Below are 17,657 nucleotides of genomic sequence, written 5' to 3' on the forward strand. Positions count from 1 at the left end.
ATCTCCATGGGCTGCAGCAAAATCTCTGCTTCAGCTTCTGGAGCACCTCTTCCCCCTCCTTCTTCACTGACCTAGGTGTCTGCAGAGCTGTTCCTCCCACATATCCTCACTCCTCTCCAGCTACAGTCTTGAAACTGCAAGTTTTTTTCCCCCTTCTTAAATCTGTTATCCCAGAGGTGCGTATGAGCTGCATAAGTCACATAAAAGCTTTGGACAGAACTGGTTTCCTCACTTTATGTGCTCTGATATGCACCAGGCAGCTGTCTGTGAGAGGAGGAAAAGGAATGACAGAAAGACTGATTTCAGAAATTCTGAAAACAGAAATTCTGTTTTCGCACCCACTTCTGACATGCAGTTCCCTGCTGCTGACTGCAGCAGCCTGCATGAATAGCCAGTGCCACCTCCTGCAGCTTGGATTCTTGCCTCCCAGCATAGCACTAGTCAGCAGTCTCAACTTACAATAAAGCCGAAACTTGCCTCTGCTACATCCTGAACCTGCTATAACGATGCCTGTTACTCATCTCCTTGTGGCAGTCAGAGTGAAACGCAGATTTTGTGTCACTGCCACCAACATTGATCCCCTGTGAGACATGGGGCATGGAATGACCACAACCAACGTGGAGGGAACAAGGTGCAGAGTCACATGGATCAGACAAATTTCTGAGAAATGTCCAGGCTTGTATTAATGCTCTCTCAGCTGGACAGGAAGCATCTATGAGACCACAAGGACTAGGACCTACACTTTGCTCATTATTGATCTAGCAGCTGAATCCATATAGCAGACTTTTGTCATTCTGGAAGAGCAGCTGCTGTGAATTCAGCACACTGTGATATGCTAAAACATTTCTGGCCTCTCTCTGTTGGTCCTTTCGCTCTGAAGGGCTGGGAGACTACAGCCCTCTGTGCGCCGGGCTGGGCTGAGACTCTGCCCAGACAGCACAGAGCGGAGGCTGCTTTAGTTCCCCCATTGCCGAGACCGGCAGAAACATGACAAACAGAGAATCTGGCAGGATCCCACAGCTGCTTTCCTGGCCATACTGCCTTCCTTTTCCGGAACGCTGCGGCTGCTGGGGGCGCATTTCCCCGGGGTCGGTGTATCCGCAGGGAATGCCGACTGGGATGCCGGGAGTCGGCCCCGCCTCTCCATGGTGACGCGAGAACGCTGCCGTGGCCGGGGAGCCGGGACAGCGGCAGGGACACCGCCGGGGCCCGGGAGCAGCTCCTCGGGGCTGGACACCTTCCCTGGAATAAAAAAGCCCCGGGACCCTCCGTCCGTCCGGGGCGGCCCTGAGGGGGGTGAGCGGGGGCGAGGGGCGAGCGAGGGACTGGCCAGCGCTCTCCGTGTTCCTCTGATGGGTCCTGCAGCTCTCGGGCCGGCTCTGTCTCACTGCGTTTGTGCTTTTCTTTCTCTAAAGGTGAAGCCAATGGACAAGGAAGAGGACAAAGATCACACACCCCCAGACAATGAGAGAAGCAGTACAGAGGACTGCCTGAAGAAAAAGGAAAAAGGTATTGTGTTTGCTCTATTAGCATGTGTTGTTTTGTTGTTGTTTTTTTTTTTCCCAGGAGGATTTGTCAGCATTTTATTTGCTTTAGAAGCCAAGCGTGTTATCAAAACTATCCAGTGGACCACAGGCAACAACTTCACAGTGGAGAGAGGGCGACAGCAGATTGAAGAACTCATTTCTGTGAGTGACAATTCCATCCATTCGGGAAGGCCACACCTTCTCACTGTTAAGAAGTGTGAAAAATTTAAGGACAGCACCTCTGGTTCCTTTTTAGCGCTGCCCTCAAGTCACCTCTACTGGACAGAGGGAGTCTTAGTGTGATGCCTTTGTTCGACAGACATGGGACATTCATGAAAGCTGGCTTCACCACTCAGAATTTCTTGAGGAAGAAGAACTGAAGGACAGCAAGAGGTACCATTACAGAGCTTGCTGGGGCATGCCAACACGCAGAAAACCCATCCCAAGAGCAACAGCAAGCGTCTACTTTGTTATAGTGATCTCCAAACTCAAACCTGACGTAAGTACTCGGAAATGCCACACACCAGTCCTTAAAGGGAAAAGAGCACAGGGATTCCTGAGGCAGTCAAAACCAGCACAACAGCCCATAGCTGGTCAGAAATCTTACATCATCCCACACGCTTAGAATTGTAACTTATGAGGCTTTACCTTTAAGAGGCTTTAAGAAAATACTCAGAGAGGCTTTAAACTAAAACTATTCTAATCTGTATCAGAAACGTTGTACAAATATCCAGGTTATTTTTGAAGACACAGATAGTAACTCTTACCTAACTACAATGTCTGCTCTTTGAGGGGCTGTACGTGACCTCTGCCCTGTCTCTGCTCTCTTGCAGACCTCGCCTGTGGAGGTTTTCTTCAGACTGGAGTCCAGCAGGCTGATTCGCAGGTAAATGTCATTACTCTTCTGTCACTGACACAACTCAGGAGGTTCTAGCAAGCTTTTCCATGCCAAAACCAAAGAGGGAGCTCCATGTAAGTAAGTTTGCAGTCACATCAGGGAGGTGGAAGAAGCTGTCAAAATTTTGCTACGCAAAATGAAATGACCCTGCTTATTATTAGCTTCTCTCCCTCACAAGCATGGATAGCCACCCCATGGGCATCTGCCTTCTCCAGGAAGAATATGTCCTGCTTACCCAAGTCTAGGCATGGTCTTTATTGCAGTAGATAGGCTTGCCTGGTGAATTAAGGCCAGCTCTGAGCTGGCCAAACTTGGATTCAGTATTATTCTTACAATTTACCCTCTTTTTATTCCATCCTCCAGGCCAGAAGAGTGTCAGTTTAGAGAAAAGTGGCTTCAGGACATTATTGAAAATAAAATAATCCTCATAGAAAGACTTAGTTCCCAATGAGCAGCTCCAATTCACCATCACCAATGCTCCGTTTTGGAGAACCAAATAAACACAATGAAGAAAGAAAGGCTCTTCCTTAGCAGCATTTCTGCTTTGTGGATACATAAAAAGCATTGAACCTGTGCCAAATCAATGATGCCCTGACATGGCAGTTGGCTTTATGGGACGGTTGCTGGCAGGTATGGGTGGGTACACCAGGATGGAACCAGGTTCTAGAGTGTAAATGGGAAGAGACAGCTGGGAGGGATTTGCTGGTCTGTGGAACTATAGGGAAAACATTATAGGACTTTAGGACTTTTATCTTCTTTGCACCAATATATGGGACATCTCTGCTGCCCAACTTAGGGGAACAAAAAAAATAAAAAAAGGATTTAGGGGAACAAAAGCCCTCTCAAAAACACTTCCTTTTTCTCAAGTGCTTTTAAAAACAAGTTCAAAGGGGATATGTTTGGAAATATGTGGTTGAATCAAAGGTAACCACCACATAAGCACTGCTTCAGCAAGGACTCCAAGTACAGAGCTTAAAGCAAACCATGTAATGCTGCTGAAACAGACCAAATTAAAATACTACCGGAGTTAAAATAAGGTTTTAATCCAGAACACTTTCATAAACACAAACATTTCAAATAAATTGAAAGACACATCCTTGTTGCCACTGTATACATCCAGGGGTTCCAATCACTGCACCCCACTGCTCTAATGCCTATGTATAACATAGGAGAAAAAGAAGCAAGCAACTTTGTTCTTCACCACAGATTTCGGTGAAGAGCGGACCCTCCTATTATACCGTTACTTTACACCCCAATTGCAATCTGCTTGCTTTCAAGTAACTGAAGCCCATCTGTATTAAATTACAAACTCATTTACAGAATATTTACAAGTCTAGTTTGAACCACAAACCAAACTTCACTGTTTTGAGAAAAACCTAAATCTAAAAAGACTTCTGAAGAAATAGTGGACAGTCCTAGATCTTAAACAGGAACTCAGGAGTTCCTTCATTTTTGCTGCTGTTAGTAGTAGCTTGTTCGCTGTCTTTTCCAAGCTAAATGAGTCTATGAAAAATCAAAATAAATGGAATTAAAAAAATGACACATTGGTATTATGTAACAAAGCCCTTCTCACGGGATCCTCCTGCTTGTCTGATTCAAAGCAAGCGCAGAACATTTGACACCTCTAATCTTCCCTGTCTGTTCCTGCCTTCTCACCTTTCACTTTACAGGGATTCCTTGTAGATGGTGAACAAATCACCCTAGAGAATCTGATGAAAGTAACTCTGTTTTCTTGACAGAAGTAATCCACTCCTGGGGCCCGGCCCTGTTGGGTGAAAGGCGCTGCAGCACCTGCAGCATTTTTCAAATCACGACTGGAACAGGTCAGCTGCTGCGTGGTACAGTCCGTGCTGCACAGCTCAAACAAAGCATTATTTCTCCTCTTTGCCCTTAGTCTTTCTGTAGACCATCTCCCGAAAGCTTGCGAGGATCTTGTTCTCTCGTTTCCTCCTCTCCTCTTGGTTGAAGGAGGCCAGGGCTCTCTTCTCGTCTGCGCTGTAGATCTGGTTCTCCTTGCGCAGACGCACAGCTTCCATGCGCCGGTGTCTGTGGAGGGGAACATGGTGTGTGTCATCATGGGCAGACTGCCCCGGTACAGCTTCCATCCATCAACTGGCCTGAATGTTTTCAGGGGCTTTAAATAAAGATACCTGCACTACAAAGTCCGAACTTGCACACAAACCTTCCCAAGAAGGAGTGTGGCAGAGCAAGGAACTGACTTCTGGGCGTGTCTGCTCTCAGGCAGTGAGCCAGAAGTCCCACCTACCCCCAGGGTGTCAGCTGCTGGCTCACCAAAATTTAAGTGAAATTCCTGGAGGACTCATAGAGCAAAAAGTGCAGCCAACCTCTCACACTTTGATTTGTCTCCTACTGGCCAGCACATCACCAGGGCTGTCCAAACACACCACCTGGCACAAGCATCTCCTCATTTGAAATAAAGATAATGAGAAGTATATTACCTGGAAAGAACTTTTGCTCTTGAGGAGAAAGCATCCTTGAAAACCTCACCATCTGTCTACAGCAGTGGGGAGTTTGGTGTAGATTATTGCAAGCATGCAGAGCACCTTCTCCTCCACACTTTCAACTAGAGCTTGGAAGCAGTCTTCCACTCAGCCAACAGAGCAAGCAGCTCTTGAAAACGTCACTGAACCACTGCCATCATCAAAACCATACCTGCTGCCACTCATGACGTAACCAGAGCTCTCAAACGATGCGATCTCTTCACTGGTTAAACCGATCTCGCCTCTCCGGGGAATACGTTTTCCTGCTTTTACATACTCTGCCATTGCTGCACCTTCACCCGGCAGGAGGGCGTGTCCATAGCTAAAAAAAAAAGGGAGGATTGCAGTCTCAAATACAGAGAGCCTGAGCTAAACATCCTGCTTCCCTGTTCACTACCAGATACAGCTGCATTTTTAAACACATTCTTTCCCACATGTTGGCCTGTTCTTTCCTTATGGCTAACACCAGCAAAAACATCTTAAATTACCAGTTGAGTCCATTCTGATTAAACAATGAAGAAGACACTACAAAGTCACAACACTGCAGAGCATTAGAATAAAGGTACCTTACAAATGATTTTCTAGGAATCAAGACTAAGAAGCATAAACCAGACTTTTCTACCCAAATTCAGGCCAGGGGAAAGGTTAGCACCACTAGCACTTTTGTTTGCAAGTTTCTGGCACAGCATTTCTCCCTCTGCATGCCATATTGTTGTAACAGCCCTTTTGAACAGTAACTTTCATGCTTGATTTACTTGATTTGATCAAAGCACTGTTAGAGCTGGCTACTCACTTCAAAGGCCTGTCATCCTGAGACGCATGAGTTTTGGGAGCCTCTGGTCCAATCAAGCTATCAGCTTCGGTATTTTCTGCAACAGTCAAATAATGAGGAAGATTGATATTGTGCCCATTGTTCTTTGTTATCAGGAGTGTTCCACAGGTCAGTAAGACCTAAGAGAATTCACAAAAAGGACACTAAAAAGTTTCAATCCAAATGTAAAGTCAGGTGAACCTACTTGATCTCTCAATCCAGAGATCATCCCCTTGAACTGTTTCATCGTCGGAATCTTCGCTACTGGAATCGCTGGATTCCTTCCTGCTCTTCTTATTTTTCTTTTTCTTATACTTCTTCCTGTGATAAAGTCAGACAGACATACTATTTACCAAAATTTGCTTGGAATCATACTCAAATAATTAGTTTCTCAAGGTAACTTCTACTTATGGGAAGACTGGCTGGCTGCGTACAGATTGTTGTTTTATAGAAAACACCTTACAGCAAAGCCAAGACAATGTTACACCTTTCACAGAGCGTTAGAAAGTGGCTCTACACTTGCAGGGAGTTGTCTATGCTGCACGATTCTGTTGACTCAAAGAAAATCCATCAAATTAATATTACTTGTCAGCACTTGCAGCCTGAATTACCAGAGTGCTCAGACTCCCTCAGAGCCTGTGAAGAAGGTGGAGCTGCTCTCCAGCCAAAGAAGCCAGAACTACACGCAGCAACCTAGGCACTTACTTTTTGCTCTTCTTTTTCCTCTTCTTGCTTTTCTTTTTATCTTCATCTGAAAAAAAAACAACTATATCATTAGCAAAAAGAGATGATTAGCTATAACTAAGTAGTTTACTGTACTGAACTGCCTCCACCAGAATGCCCTAGTACACACACAGCTTCTCAGACCTGACTGTTTATATATCAAGCAATACTAAGAAAGCATTAGTAGAAAGCTACCTGCAGTATTGATGAATATAAGAACATCTCAAAGAGATCTCTATGATGAGATACCCAATGGATGCTTAACTCAGAAATCCCATTTCCTGAGGCCAGACCTCAAGCACTCAAGGAAAAGGCACTACAAACCCAGCAAGATGGTGAAGGAAAAGACCATGGATTGATGCTGCAGCTCTGTAACTTCAGAACACTGCAAGCATGCAATAAAAGCCAGAAGTGTCAGTTTGTGTTCAGCCCTCACACACCAGCCAAAACCCTCCTGTCTTACCACTGGAGTTCTGCTCAGACTCCGACTCACTGTCGCTGTCCTCAGAATGTTTTCTGCGCTTTCTTTTGGATGCCTTACGTTTTTTCTTGTTTCTTTTCTTCTTTTTTTTTTTCTTTTCCTCTAGAATGTTTTGAAAATATAACATTAGAGATCAATCAACTAGCTCCATATGTACTTCCCAATCTTCCCAAGGTAATGCTCTCCTTTGAACTGGAGCCCACTCACTTCCAGCCATCAAAACCAGTAACCCTCCAGCAAGTAACTGCAGCAGATTCTAGACTTCAATAGCTTCCCATTTTCAAAACAAGCTGTGTAAGCCAAACAAAATACCTTCTGAGCTGGAATCCGAAGAACTACTCTTCGATTTTGCCTCTTCATCTTCTACTGGTGTATGCTCATCAGAACTGAATAAAAAGAACAGTTTGCTATTTAAGATCTATTTTGTAGTACTCAAGATCAAAGATACACATGTGACCAAAGGCTTGCAGGTTTTGAGTCAATACTTGCAATGAAGTAAACTATTAAAGGGTTAATTTTCAGCATGGGAACTGCTTTCAGAACCACAACACAAAGGTCACAAAATTTGTAGATCAATTTATTGATCTACGATAAATCACATATTGGAATTACCTGGGGGAAAAAAACTAATAATCTCATATTATGTTGATTTAGAAGTTAACTGATACAACAAGAATTGTGGCAATGGGACTAGCGCAGGGATAAGGCATTTTTGTAAATTAAACTAACATAAAAAACTGAAGAAAAGAAAAAAGAATAAGCCTTACTCGGGGTCAGGGACCTTTGGTGACAGCCCCCAGACTTCAGGTGCCCCCAGCTCTCCAATTCTCTCTCTCTCATTGAGTCTCCTGTAAAGGAAAACACCTTCACTGAACCCTTGCGTGCCACACCCAGTACATAAACACTTTAAATTTAGTACTTGTCACCACTGTTAATCGCAGTACGGAAAAGAAAAAACCAGGTGCAAGGAGCCAACTCCCAGGCCGGGGGGCTGGCAGAAGTGCTCCCCCACTGCAGAGGTGTTACCCCCTCCCAGCCGAGCCCCGGCTCAGTCCTGCCCGCGGACACGGCCGGGGGAGCGTCCGGAGGCGCCGAGACCCGTGGCCGGGCCGTGCAGCGCCGGGCCCGCCGCCCTCCCACAGCACCCCCAGACCCGGCCGGCAACCGGCAGGACAGCCCCGACCCGGCCCAGCGCTTGCCTCTGCCGTAGGATCTCCTCCTTCTCCTTCTCGTAGTACTCGGGCCAGCCCTTGCCGTGGTGGTGGTGCCCGTGGTGCGCGGCGGAGCGCGGCGGGCCGGGGCTGCGCGACCGCGACCGGCTGCGGCTCCGCCGGTGGCTCGGGCGCCTCGGGACGTTGCGCTCGCGGGAGCGGGATCGGGATCGGGATCGGCGGGCGCGGCGCTCGGGGCTGGCGGCGGGCGGGGAGCGGGAGCGGGACACGGGCGCCATGGCGGCGAAGGGGCGGGGAAGCCACTTCCGGCCGCTTCCGGCCACTTCCGGCGCCTCCCGGCCGGGCGAGCGCGGGGCGGCCCCGCCCGCGGGGTCACCGCCCCTCCGGCGCGGGCGGCACCGGCGGCTCCGGCGGCTCCCTTTGTGCCGCCCGGCAGCGACGGACGCGCGGACAACGGCGGCGGCAGGTGAGGCGGCGGCGGGGGGCGCGCCGGCGGCGGGTACCGGCACGGGGCCGCGGCCCCGGGAGCTCTCTAGGGCGGCCCGGGAGCAGCACTGCCCCGCGGACAGCTCACCCTGCCCCGTCGGGGCTCGCCTTCCCCGCCCGGGCCCGACACCGTCACGGTCCGGTTGGGAGTGTTGGAAATCCGGCGGCTCCCGGCGCGGCCTGATACGGCAGCGTGTCAGGGGAGCATTGACAGGGCGAGGGGAAACGGCCTCAAGTGGCGCCAGGGGAGGTTTAGATTGGATATTAGGGAAATTTTTTTCACGGAAAGGGTTGTAAAGCATTGGAACACGCTGCCCAGGGAAGCGATGGAGGCACCATCCCTGGAAGTGTTCATAAAACGTGTAGCACTTGAGGTCGTGGTTTAATGGTGGTACTGGGTTGATGGTTGGACTTGATACGACCCACCCCAGAAGGGGAGGGTAACCCAGGTTCTTGTTAATAAATCCCTTGGGGTGGATTAAGGTGAAACGACACTGAATGATCACTGTTTGGAAATATATATGTAGGGTTTATTTTAGAGCAGTTTTGTTTCAAAGGAAAACAGGTGTGTAGCCGTTTTGCTTCTTATCATCTAAAGTAATACAGCAATATTAAAGCATAAAAGTAACACTTAAGGAAATTTATAAGGAAGAGAAAGAAAGGATAAAAATGGAAAGATATATGTTGTCAGCACTCGCTGGATCCAGCGATGAAACTTGGTAGTTGCACCTTCAATGTTCTGTTGGTTGAAGATGGTGGTCGCAGTCCTGTCCAAGTGTTGGTCTTGATCGGTTGGGGGAAGCCCCCTCCTCCCCTCAAAACTCAAAGATCTCACGAGTTACATACATTCGGGCTCAGGTGGGAACGCCTAGTACCTCCCGTGGGGCGGGGAGTCACGGGACACGTCATGAGATGGAGAATGCTTCTTTGTCTCTCAGATTTGTCAGATCTTTAAAAACGTTCTGTTCTCTCAAACTGGAATTTTTAAAAACAAGAGAGCTCCTCAAACTGCTTAACTGAAAACTTGTCAGTGAATTGCATATTTTTCTGTCTTCTCGCAAAAGCCTGACATCACTTCTTTAAATTTGTACTTCATATTTTCAGAGGCTCAATCCCAGAGTTTTTTTGATCACTTCTATACAACAAAATAAAAGTTGCCATTGTGTCTCTTAGCTATTTTTTCAGTTGCAAGAATAGCACGCTTAGTTCTGTTTTAGATGTTTCTTATTAGTATCTTAGATAAAATGGTTCTTTTAAATTGTCACTGTGTAAGTGTTGATGTGACTTGAATCACCTGACACTTTATAATCTTATCTAAAAATAAAAGAGGAAAAAACAACCCCAGAACTAAGAATTGCACACTAGACAAAAAAATATGAATGTTGAAATTCTGCATTCAAGTGCAGGAGGACTGAGTGGCAGCTTTGGTCAGATTTAAGCTGCTCAGAGCATTAGCTCTGTTCTGGCCACAGCAAGGTGACAGTGGGGTTCAGATTTGTGTCTGATAAAAGAAGTTGACGTAGAGAGAAGCTTTTCCAAATAAGGTAAAAGTCAAGGAGGTGGTGCAGCTCTCCCAGCTAGACCAGCAGCTTTTAAATCAGCCAGTATTTCTATGCCTAAGGGTAAGCAGTTCAAACCTGATTTCTGAGAACTGGTGATGCCTCAGGAGCAGGGCTCCTTCCAACCCAGGGCTCATCTTTAGCTGTAAATTCTCCTGTTTGTTGTTTAGGAATGGGATAGGCGATTAGGAGAAAACTCCTTAAAACTGGAGGATGAAAGGCTAAGAAATGGTTTAATTTGGGCCATCACACATTTTTGGAGGAGAAAAAAGAACACTGGGTTAAGAATTAAAATAATTATAGTATTATTTTCATTTAATATATCCACCTAAGTAAAAATTATTAAGAACCTGGATCAAAGGAGAAAACTTGATTGAAGGGTTATATGAGGAAGAAAAGCCTACCTTTTCCCCGATTATTCTTTTCTGTTATTTATTCTCCTCCGTTTGACTCTCTGGTAAAAGCTATAAATAAACAGAAACCGGTTTATAACATTTCAGATATGAGAGCTTGCTTCCGAAAGGCACTAACTATACAAACACTACTAACTATACAAATATAGGGAGGCTGGCAGTGATTTTCTTGCTAGAAGGGCTCATATACTGGGGCAGGATCATTTCATTGCTGATATATGTAGTGTGAGGGATTGTAGCTGTTTCTGCCAGTGACTGTGGCCTGTTCATGTTTTTGGTCGAACTTCACAGGAGGACATTTGTTCTTGTCAAAGTTTTTAAATCTTAAAGAAAAATAGGAACCCCTGTGGTTCAAGTCCACAAAATCCATAGGAAAAAAAAAATGGAACAGATCAGTAACTGAAGATGAAAAATATCTTTTATGATCTCGGTGCTCTTTGAGCGTTCCAGAACAGCGACAGTTTCCAAGAGGCCGCATTGTGGATGTGTCGCTTTGATGGCCACATGTCAAACCTGGAACCTGTCGCGCGTTTTCTCAAAGACACTTTGTGCAGAGGCCGTGCACGTCCACTCAGCTGCCAGCGGGGTCCAAGACGTGCCAGCGAGGTGCAAAGAGCACCAAACCAACGCTCCTGCAGCACGGGCAGGGGTACCCAGGGTCAGATTATCCAGGGGTGCCCAGGGTGGGGTTATACAGGGGTGCCCAGGGTCGGATTATACAGGGGTGTCGAGGGTTGGATTATACAGTGGTGCCCAGAGCTGGGTTACAGGGGTGTTCAGGGTCTGATTATACAGGGGTGCCCAGGCCGGGTTATACAGCGGTGCCAGGTCGGGTTATACAGCGGTGCCCAGGCCGGGTTATCCAGCGGTGCCAGACCGGGTTATCCAGCGGTGCCCAGGCCGGGTTATCCAGCGGTGCCCAGGCCGGGTTACAGCCCCGCTCGGTGCTGGGCGGAGGTGCCACAGCTGCGTCACCCCCGGCGGAGCAGCGCCAGCTCGGTCCCTGCCCCCGGGAAGGAAATGAGCCGCAGCGGGAAATAGGGTCTGCACGGCTCATCCACACGGCCGGGCACAAGGCAGGTGCCGGGACAGCCGGGCGGGAACCGCCAAGGCCGCGGCGAGGCCCGTGCGTGAGGCCCGAGCTGCCCAAGGCCTGCGGTGGGGCAGGGGGGGTTCTGCCGGCGGGGGGCGGCCACCCGGGCGGTGCGACCGGGCAGTCTCCGGGAGCCCCGGAGCCGCCGAGCCGAGGGGCTGTGGGCGAGCCCGGGCGCGGGGGCGGGAGCGCGGCCCGGCCCCGCCCCGGCGCGAAGGTTCCCGAGGCCTCTCGGGTCAGGGCCGAGGGCAGCGCGGGCAGCGCCCCCCGGCGGCCGAGGCGCGGCGGGTGCGCGGGGAGGCGGCGGGGCCGCGGCCGGAGCGCGGGCAGGTAACGCGGTACCGGGGGCGCGGGGGCACCGGGGCAGCGCGGGGTTCGGCTCCCGCCCCGCCGGGGGCTCTCCCCGGCTCGACGAGGGCCGAGCGGCGGAGGGGCCGCCCGTGGGTTCGGGCCGCTGCCGCCAGGCCGCTCCCGGAGCCGCCGGTCCTGCTGGGCCGCCCGCGGAACACCCGCGGCGGCGCTCGGGGCGCTCGTTCTCACGGGGAAGCCCCGCCGGGGCCGCGGGGGGAGCGGGGCCGGACGTGCGGCGGCCGCGGCGCTCCGGCCTCGGCGGCTCATCCGGCCCGGTCCGGCCTGCGGAAATAAAAGTTTCGCTGTTCTATATTTTGATGTTGTTTTTTTCAGCCTGTTGGGGGCTGTGAAGGGGGCAGTGCCGAGAGAGGGGTTAATTTGACTTTGCAGGTCTGTTTTGTTGCCGTGCTGCCTCGGTGTCTCGGTTTGAAATACAGAATAGCCTTGCGAATGTATGACGAGGGGTTAAAAAAGTTTATTTTTCTGGGGCAGGAAGTGCGGTATCCATAGTGTTTTCATCAACTCAGTTGACTGGTGATATACAGACACTGCTGTCTGGCCCACGAATAACTTCATGTTATTGGGATTTCTCATAACAATTTATAGAATGTCTTCACAATCAGAAAGAAATGTCTAATAGTGTTTAAAGCTGTTTGGGGGACCCAAATCTTCCATCTGGCTTGGTTGTAAAATTTACTGTATTTGCTGTTGCGTAAAATAAGCAGTTGTTTCTCTGTTCCTCACCTTGCAAGAGTAGAGGATATGTTCAGAATTGCACTTACCTTTTCTAGAAGGTGAAAGGACAAATAAGAAGAAACAAATTTGCCAAGTGCTGTAGCATATATCCTTATGAACAGTGTCTCAGATTTGTTTTCTTTCAAAGAAGGAACAGACAGTAAATATGGGAATTTTGTCACACAGTTAAAACTGTATGTCTGTATTTTTACTAATTTGATACTTTTTACTTTCCTTTTGCAGGAATGGAGGGGAAAAAACTCATCTCTGCAACAGACACACAGTATTCTAGTGTGCTTCTTCAGTCTTTGAATGAACAACGTGGCCATGGACTTTTTTGTGATGTTACAGTCATCGTGGAGGACCGGAAGTTTCGAGCTCACAGAAACATCCTTTCGGCCTCAAGCACATATTTTCACCAGCTTTTCTCAGTGGCTGGTCAAGTGGTTGAACTGAGCTTTGTGAGAGCAGAAATTTTTGCAGAAATTCTTAATTATATTTATAGTTCGAAAATAATCAGCGTTCGATCCGATTTACTTGATGAACTGATCAAATCAGGGCAGCAGCTGGGCGTGAAATTCATAGCTGATCTGGGCATAGCTCCGTCCGAAGAGAAAAATGTGCCAAGCGAGGTCAAAGATGGTGCTTCAGAAACTTCTAGTCCAAGTCAAAGGGATGCTGAAACACAAGTACCTCTAATCAGGCCAGAGAGTCAAGAGGCAACGGATGGGATGCCAGTTATAACACAGTCATTCTCCTTACATGGCATAGAATATGAGACTACAAAAATTACAGTGAGCGACTCGGATGATGAGGACGATGATGTAATTTTTTGTTCTGAGATTGTTCCTCCAAAAGAATGTACTAAAGATAAAAATGCTGCAAGCCAGAACCAGCCTTGCTCAAGTCCAGCTGGAGCTTCTGACCAAAAAACCTGTGGCGGTGGTGGCTCTCCCTGTTTGACAAACACCACAGCAGCTCAAAACCTCACCTTGTCTGCCAGTCAGCTAAACCCAAACCAAACACAGTCAGGTGCTGAATCGCTTGTCTCGGCAACTCCCCAGCATTTTACCCCTAATATCATCGTGCTAAACAAGCCTCTGCTTAACTCATCACTTGGTGCCAGCTCCTTGCATCAAACACACGTGACCCCTACAATTAATTTACTTGAGGAGAACCAGCAGCCATCTAATAAGGGCTCCTTAACTGAAGTGGAAACAACTGCTGTTGATGATGAAGAGGTTGTTGAAGATGATGTCGATATCATTAGCTCCTCTAGTCCTGGTTCAGTCAGCAGCAGCTCTTTGGTTCAGCAGTCTTCTGTTCCCAAGGCAGCAACCACTGAGGGATCAGGTGTACAGAAAAAACAGGTTGTTACATTTCCACAAGAGTCATTTGCTAAACCTGGAGAATTTAAAATAAAAATCTCAGATGTCCTTAGCGGAAACAACAAGGAATTCAGTTCGGGCATAGCATCAAAGAATGTGGCAGATGGGCAGAAAATCATAACATTAGATACAGCAACTGAAATAGGAGGCTTATCGACAGGCTGTAAGGTTTATGCAAACATCGGTGAGGATACGTACGACATAGTCATCCCTGTAAAGGGGGATTCCGAGGAGGGGGAAGCCAAGCCTGAGGACACGCCTAGAACATCTGGTGATGAATCTTCAAACAGGAAACGCATGAAAGTAAAGCACGATGACCATTACGAGCTCATAGTGGATGGCAGAGTGTACTACATCTGTATCGTGTGCAAGAGATCCTACGCGTGTCTGACGAGCTTACGGAGACATTTTAACGTCCATTCCTGGGAGAAGAAGTACCCGTGCCGGTACTGTGACAAGGTGTTTGCTCTGGCAGAGTATCGCACCAAGCACGAGCTCCACCACACCGGGGAGCGAAGGTACCAGTGCTTGACGTGTGGCAAGACTTTCATCAACTACCAAATCACGGTCTCCCACATCAGATCGGTTCACAGCCAAGACCCTTCCGGAGACACCAAGCTCTACCGGCTGCACCCCTGCAGGTCCCTGCAGATCAGGCAGTACGCCTACATTAGTGACCGCTCGAGCAGCATCCCGGGAATGAACGAGGGGGGAATTGTCTATCGAGTCGGCTCAGGGAAGGACGGCACTGAAGGGACAGCGCCTAACTCTCCAGCCAAACAAATTAGCTGGGACGACATTTTCGTTCCGCCGGGAAACGAAACAATGTTCAAACAAAATCCGTCAGAGGGAAGTACTGAGTTTGAGTTTGTAATACCAGAGTCTTACTGAAATGCATTAAGTGCTGGAAAAAAGGATTCAGTGCAGAAATATTGCAGCTGTTTTAACGGGACTGTTAAAATAGCTGTAAAATAAAAGGTTAAAGTCAAAACAAGCTAACTTGTTCTACAAAGTCACCAAAATGGTAACACTTGTCTGGATTATGTTATCTGCAGTGATTTGTGGAAGCAATTAATCTCAAATTTACCTGAATAGAGAGGAAGACATTTCTAAGGAGCTGGCAGTGTTTTCTGGTATGTTAAATTTGATCAAAACATGAGGATTTGTAGCTTGAAAAGGTACAATTTCTTCTAAAGACCTAGAAATATTTCTAAAATAATTGAATTATTTTCTGTACCCATACCTACTATGTAAACCCTTTATTTCATGTTAGCACTTTAATGGTGAATTCTGTTTAGATGTTAACCAAGAAAACAGGCTTTTTTTCATTGTCTCTTGGTCGTGGAACGATTTAAAAAAAGTAATCCCACACCTCACATTTGTGAACAGTGCATTACTGCAAGGGGCCAAAATAAATGATCTGTTACTAGACTGGAGTAGTGTATTTTTGAGCTAGCATCTTAGTTTTGCTTTTATAAACATTATAAATCATCTGTCTTCGTGCAAATGATTTTGTCAATGAGAGATAATCAGGGCTAACTTGAACAAACTTTATTTACACTTGGCAGGATGGTGAGCAGAGTATTCAGTGTCTGAACCATCATATTTTATTCTTTTTGCAATGGGGATAAAAAGCCAAAACCTACAAAGCTCAGTAGTGAAGAAGCTTAAAACACTTAGGGAGGAGATTTTAATGTTTTAAAGCTTGAGGAATAAGGTCAGGTTTTCTTAATGCTGGAAAAAATGCCAGTAGTTAGTTTGATACAAAGTGATGTTCCTTTTTTCACTATTCAAGAAGAAGGGCTTCAGTCTGGAATTTTAAAAACAGTAATACTTTTGGTAAAAGTAGTATCTTTTTGTTTTGTTTTGTTTTTAGCTGAAGGCTTCTCAAAACTGGGAAGTCATGTAAATGCTGTATCGGTTCAGCACTGAGACTGCTGAGGATCTTGTACGACTGTTTGTCTAGATCTTCAAGTGAAACAGGGATTTGGATTTTTTTTCTCCCCCATTTATAGATTGTGGAAGCGTGAAGACTAAACCAACGATCAAAAAATACCCTTTATTCACCATAATCTAAAGTATAATTTCTCTGTGGTTGTCTAGTTGTCATCTAGTTTTCAGGTTTGGGTTTATTATGTTGTCCTTATTCTCCTTGCACTTGGTACATTTTTAAGCTCTTAGAAGATTAATGAGACGTCCAACTTGATGAGGAAATGGTAGATCTGAGAAAAACAAATGGCTGTTTACCCAGTCATAGTTTAGCACTTCAGATTTAGTGACTTGCTGAATTTTTGTAAATGGTAATATAAAAACTGCTCAAGTTCTAGAGATGACTGAGGAAGACTGTCGTGCGTAGTACTAGTTAGTTATTGCAACCTTTCATTGCTTAAATTCCAATTACAGGTTTTTCTTTCCTTTTTCATGTTTTAAGTAAGCATCTTGATCCTATGACTGTCAAAGTTAGGATTTTGGACATACAGGACTCTAGACAGAAAGGCTTAAATGGTAAATGATTCAAATGTAACTCGAGCTACAGAAAAGGATACCAGAAATCCCTGTGAGCAACGGTGGAAGAGGATTTGTTTACCTCACACGTGTAACGCTCCGCACTTCTCTTTTGTTGGCCAAGAACGTGGTACACTGATGATTTCCAGATCATATTGCAGACCCCTTGGAATATAATGGGGCGTGCTATAAGTGTTACAGGTGGGGTGTTATTGAGGTGGCATTGCAGCAGTCAAACATAATCCTTATGCAACATGAGTATGGATTGCCTGTGTTGGCACAGGTGGTTCTGCCCTAGCTGGCTGGTGCTATGACGGGAATTCTTGAACTTTGACAAGACAAATACAATGTTATTTTTGTTACTGACGTGACACATTTAATCACACAACATTCTGAGTTGGAAGGGACCCTCAAGGACGATCAGGTCCAATTCTTATGACCTGTACAGGGATCTGGAATTAAGCATACATTGCAAAGTGTACAAAATTAAATATAATGGCTATCACTGTTTGCTGCTGGTATATTTCAAACCTTAAATTAAACTGTGCCTACTAAAGGTCTCTTTTTGGAGGAAAACTGGAAAATTAGGGCTTTGTAACTATTTTTGCTAGAAGACTCGTGCTTGCATGTGTCTCAGGGTCTTCAGTTTTCCTTGGAAATAATTTTTGATATCCAAAGTCCAGAGGTCATGTAAAGCATTTTTTTTATTTCACTTCCAGTATTTATTGGTTTGGAAACACGTTAAATCCATACTTCTAAAACTTTCTATGGGGCCACGAGCTTTTATATTTAGATTTCTGGCTGTTGCACTTATATTTGTGGGTTTGTTTGTTTTTGTAAGCATTTAGCTTCCAATTTAAGTTAATGAAATAAACTTATGTAAATATTAAGAAATTGGCTTTGGGGTAATGGAAAAAAAAGGTTGACTCTGACAAAGCATTTATATAGAAATTAAAAATTTCAACAGACTGTGGTGGCAAACCTTACAGTCATTTATATGCATATAAACCATTAA

The 17,657-nt window shown here is 46.6% G+C and overlaps 3 protein-coding genes and 1 long non-coding RNA gene across 9 annotated transcripts; 2 read left to right on the forward strand and 2 right to left on the reverse strand.

Annotated features, from left to right (window-relative positions):
- Positions 1-858: 858 nt before the first annotated feature.
- AKAP14 (A-kinase anchoring protein 14) lies at positions 859-7,355 on the forward strand. Of its 4 annotated transcripts, none has more exons than XR_003539902.2 (6): positions 863-1,296; positions 1,416-1,509; positions 1,597-1,688; positions 1,783-2,025; positions 2,360-2,412; positions 2,788-7,355. XR_003539902.2 is itself a non-coding variant. In XM_027716616.2 (6 exons), the coding sequence occupies exons 2-6, from the start codon at positions 1,425-1,427 to the stop codon at positions 2,873-2,875; spliced, it is 495 nt and encodes a 164-aa protein (XP_027572417.1). In that variant the 5' UTR covers positions 1,014-1,296; positions 1,416-1,424; the 3' UTR covers positions 2,876-7,355. The 4 variants fall into 4 exon arrangements, 3 of the variants coding, with proteins under 3 accessions (XP_039243723.1, XP_027572417.1, XP_027572416.1); XM_027716616.2 differs by having other exon boundaries at positions 1,014-1,296; positions 1,600-1,688; positions 1,846-2,025; XM_027716615.2 differs by having other exon boundaries at positions 1,089-1,296; positions 1,846-2,025.
- Positions 3,449-8,474, reverse strand: LOC113985657 (NFKB activating protein). The gene is made up of 9 exons (XM_027716610.2): positions 8,140-8,474; positions 7,708-7,788; positions 7,253-7,326; positions 6,923-7,042; positions 6,442-6,487; positions 5,942-6,057; positions 5,719-5,794; positions 5,098-5,247; positions 3,449-4,470 (listed from the first exon to the last, which is right to left on the reverse strand). Exons 1-9 carry the CDS (start codon positions 8,388-8,390, stop codon positions 4,296-4,298), a joined length of 1,089 nt encoding a protein of 362 aa, XP_027572411.1. The 5' UTR covers positions 8,391-8,474; the 3' UTR covers positions 3,449-4,295.
- On the forward strand, positions 8,471-15,513 carry ZBTB33 (zinc finger and BTB domain containing 33). Of its 3 annotated transcripts, none has more exons than XM_039387788.1 (2): positions 8,471-8,592; positions 12,989-15,513. In XM_039387788.1, exon 2 carries the CDS (start codon positions 12,995-12,997, stop codon positions 15,026-15,028), a length of 2,034 nt encoding a protein of 677 aa, XP_039243722.1. In that variant the 5' UTR covers positions 8,471-8,592; positions 12,989-12,994; the 3' UTR covers positions 15,029-15,513. The 3 variants fall into 3 exon arrangements, with proteins under 3 accessions (XP_039243722.1, XP_027572403.1, XP_027572404.1); XM_027716602.2 differs by having other exon boundaries at positions 8,471-8,578; positions 12,993-15,513; XM_027716603.2 differs by lacking the exon at positions 8,471-8,592 and adding an exon at positions 11,964-11,993 and having other exon boundaries at positions 12,993-15,513.
- Positions 9,107-11,832, reverse strand: LOC113985665. The gene is made up of 2 exons (XR_003539903.2): positions 10,562-11,832; positions 9,107-9,573 (listed from the first exon to the last, which is right to left on the reverse strand). It is a non-coding gene; the product is annotated as an uncharacterized LOC113985665 (long non-coding RNA).
- Positions 15,514-17,657: the final 2,144 nt, after the last annotated feature.

Source organism: Pipra filicauda, unplaced genomic scaffold (genome assembly GCF_003945595.2).
Source record: "Pipra filicauda isolate LSUMZ 115617 unplaced genomic scaffold, ASM394559v2 scaffold58_size5111680_pilon, whole genome shotgun sequence".
In the NCBI taxonomy this organism is placed as follows: domain Eukaryota; kingdom Metazoa; phylum Chordata; class Aves; order Passeriformes; family Pipridae; genus Pipra; species Pipra filicauda.

Excerpts from the sequence above, each read along its gene's own strand:
- AKAP14 (XM_039387789.1), top strand. The coding sequence starts at position 1,146 with ATGGTGACGCGAGAACGCTGCCGTGGCCGGGGAGCCGGGACAGCGGCA. Across the intron at positions 1,689-1,845 it reads AGATTGAAGAACTCATTTCT|ACATGGGACATTCATGAAAG; the intron begins GTGAGTGACAAT and ends TTTGTTCGACAG. Across the intron at positions 2,026-2,359 it reads TCTCCAAACTCAAACCTGAC|ACCTCGCCTGTGGAGGTTTT; the intron begins GTAAGTACTCGG and ends GCTCTCTTGCAG.
- LOC113985657 (XM_027716610.2), bottom strand. The coding sequence starts at position 8,390 with ATGGCGCCCGTGTCCCGCTCCCGCTCCCCGCCCGCCGCCAGCCCCGAG. Across the intron at positions 6,058-6,441 it reads AGGAAAAAGAAGAGCAAAAA|GAAGAAGTATAAGAAAAAGA; the intron begins GTAAGTGCCTAG and ends ACTTTATCACAG. Across the intron at positions 5,248-5,718 it reads CAGGATGACAGGCCTTTGAA|CTATGGACACGCCCTCCTGC; the intron begins GTGAGTAGCCAG and ends TTTTTTTTTTAG.
- ZBTB33 (XM_039387788.1), top strand. The coding sequence starts at position 12,995 with ATGGAGGGGAAAAAACTCATCTCTGCAACAGACACACAGTATTCTAGT.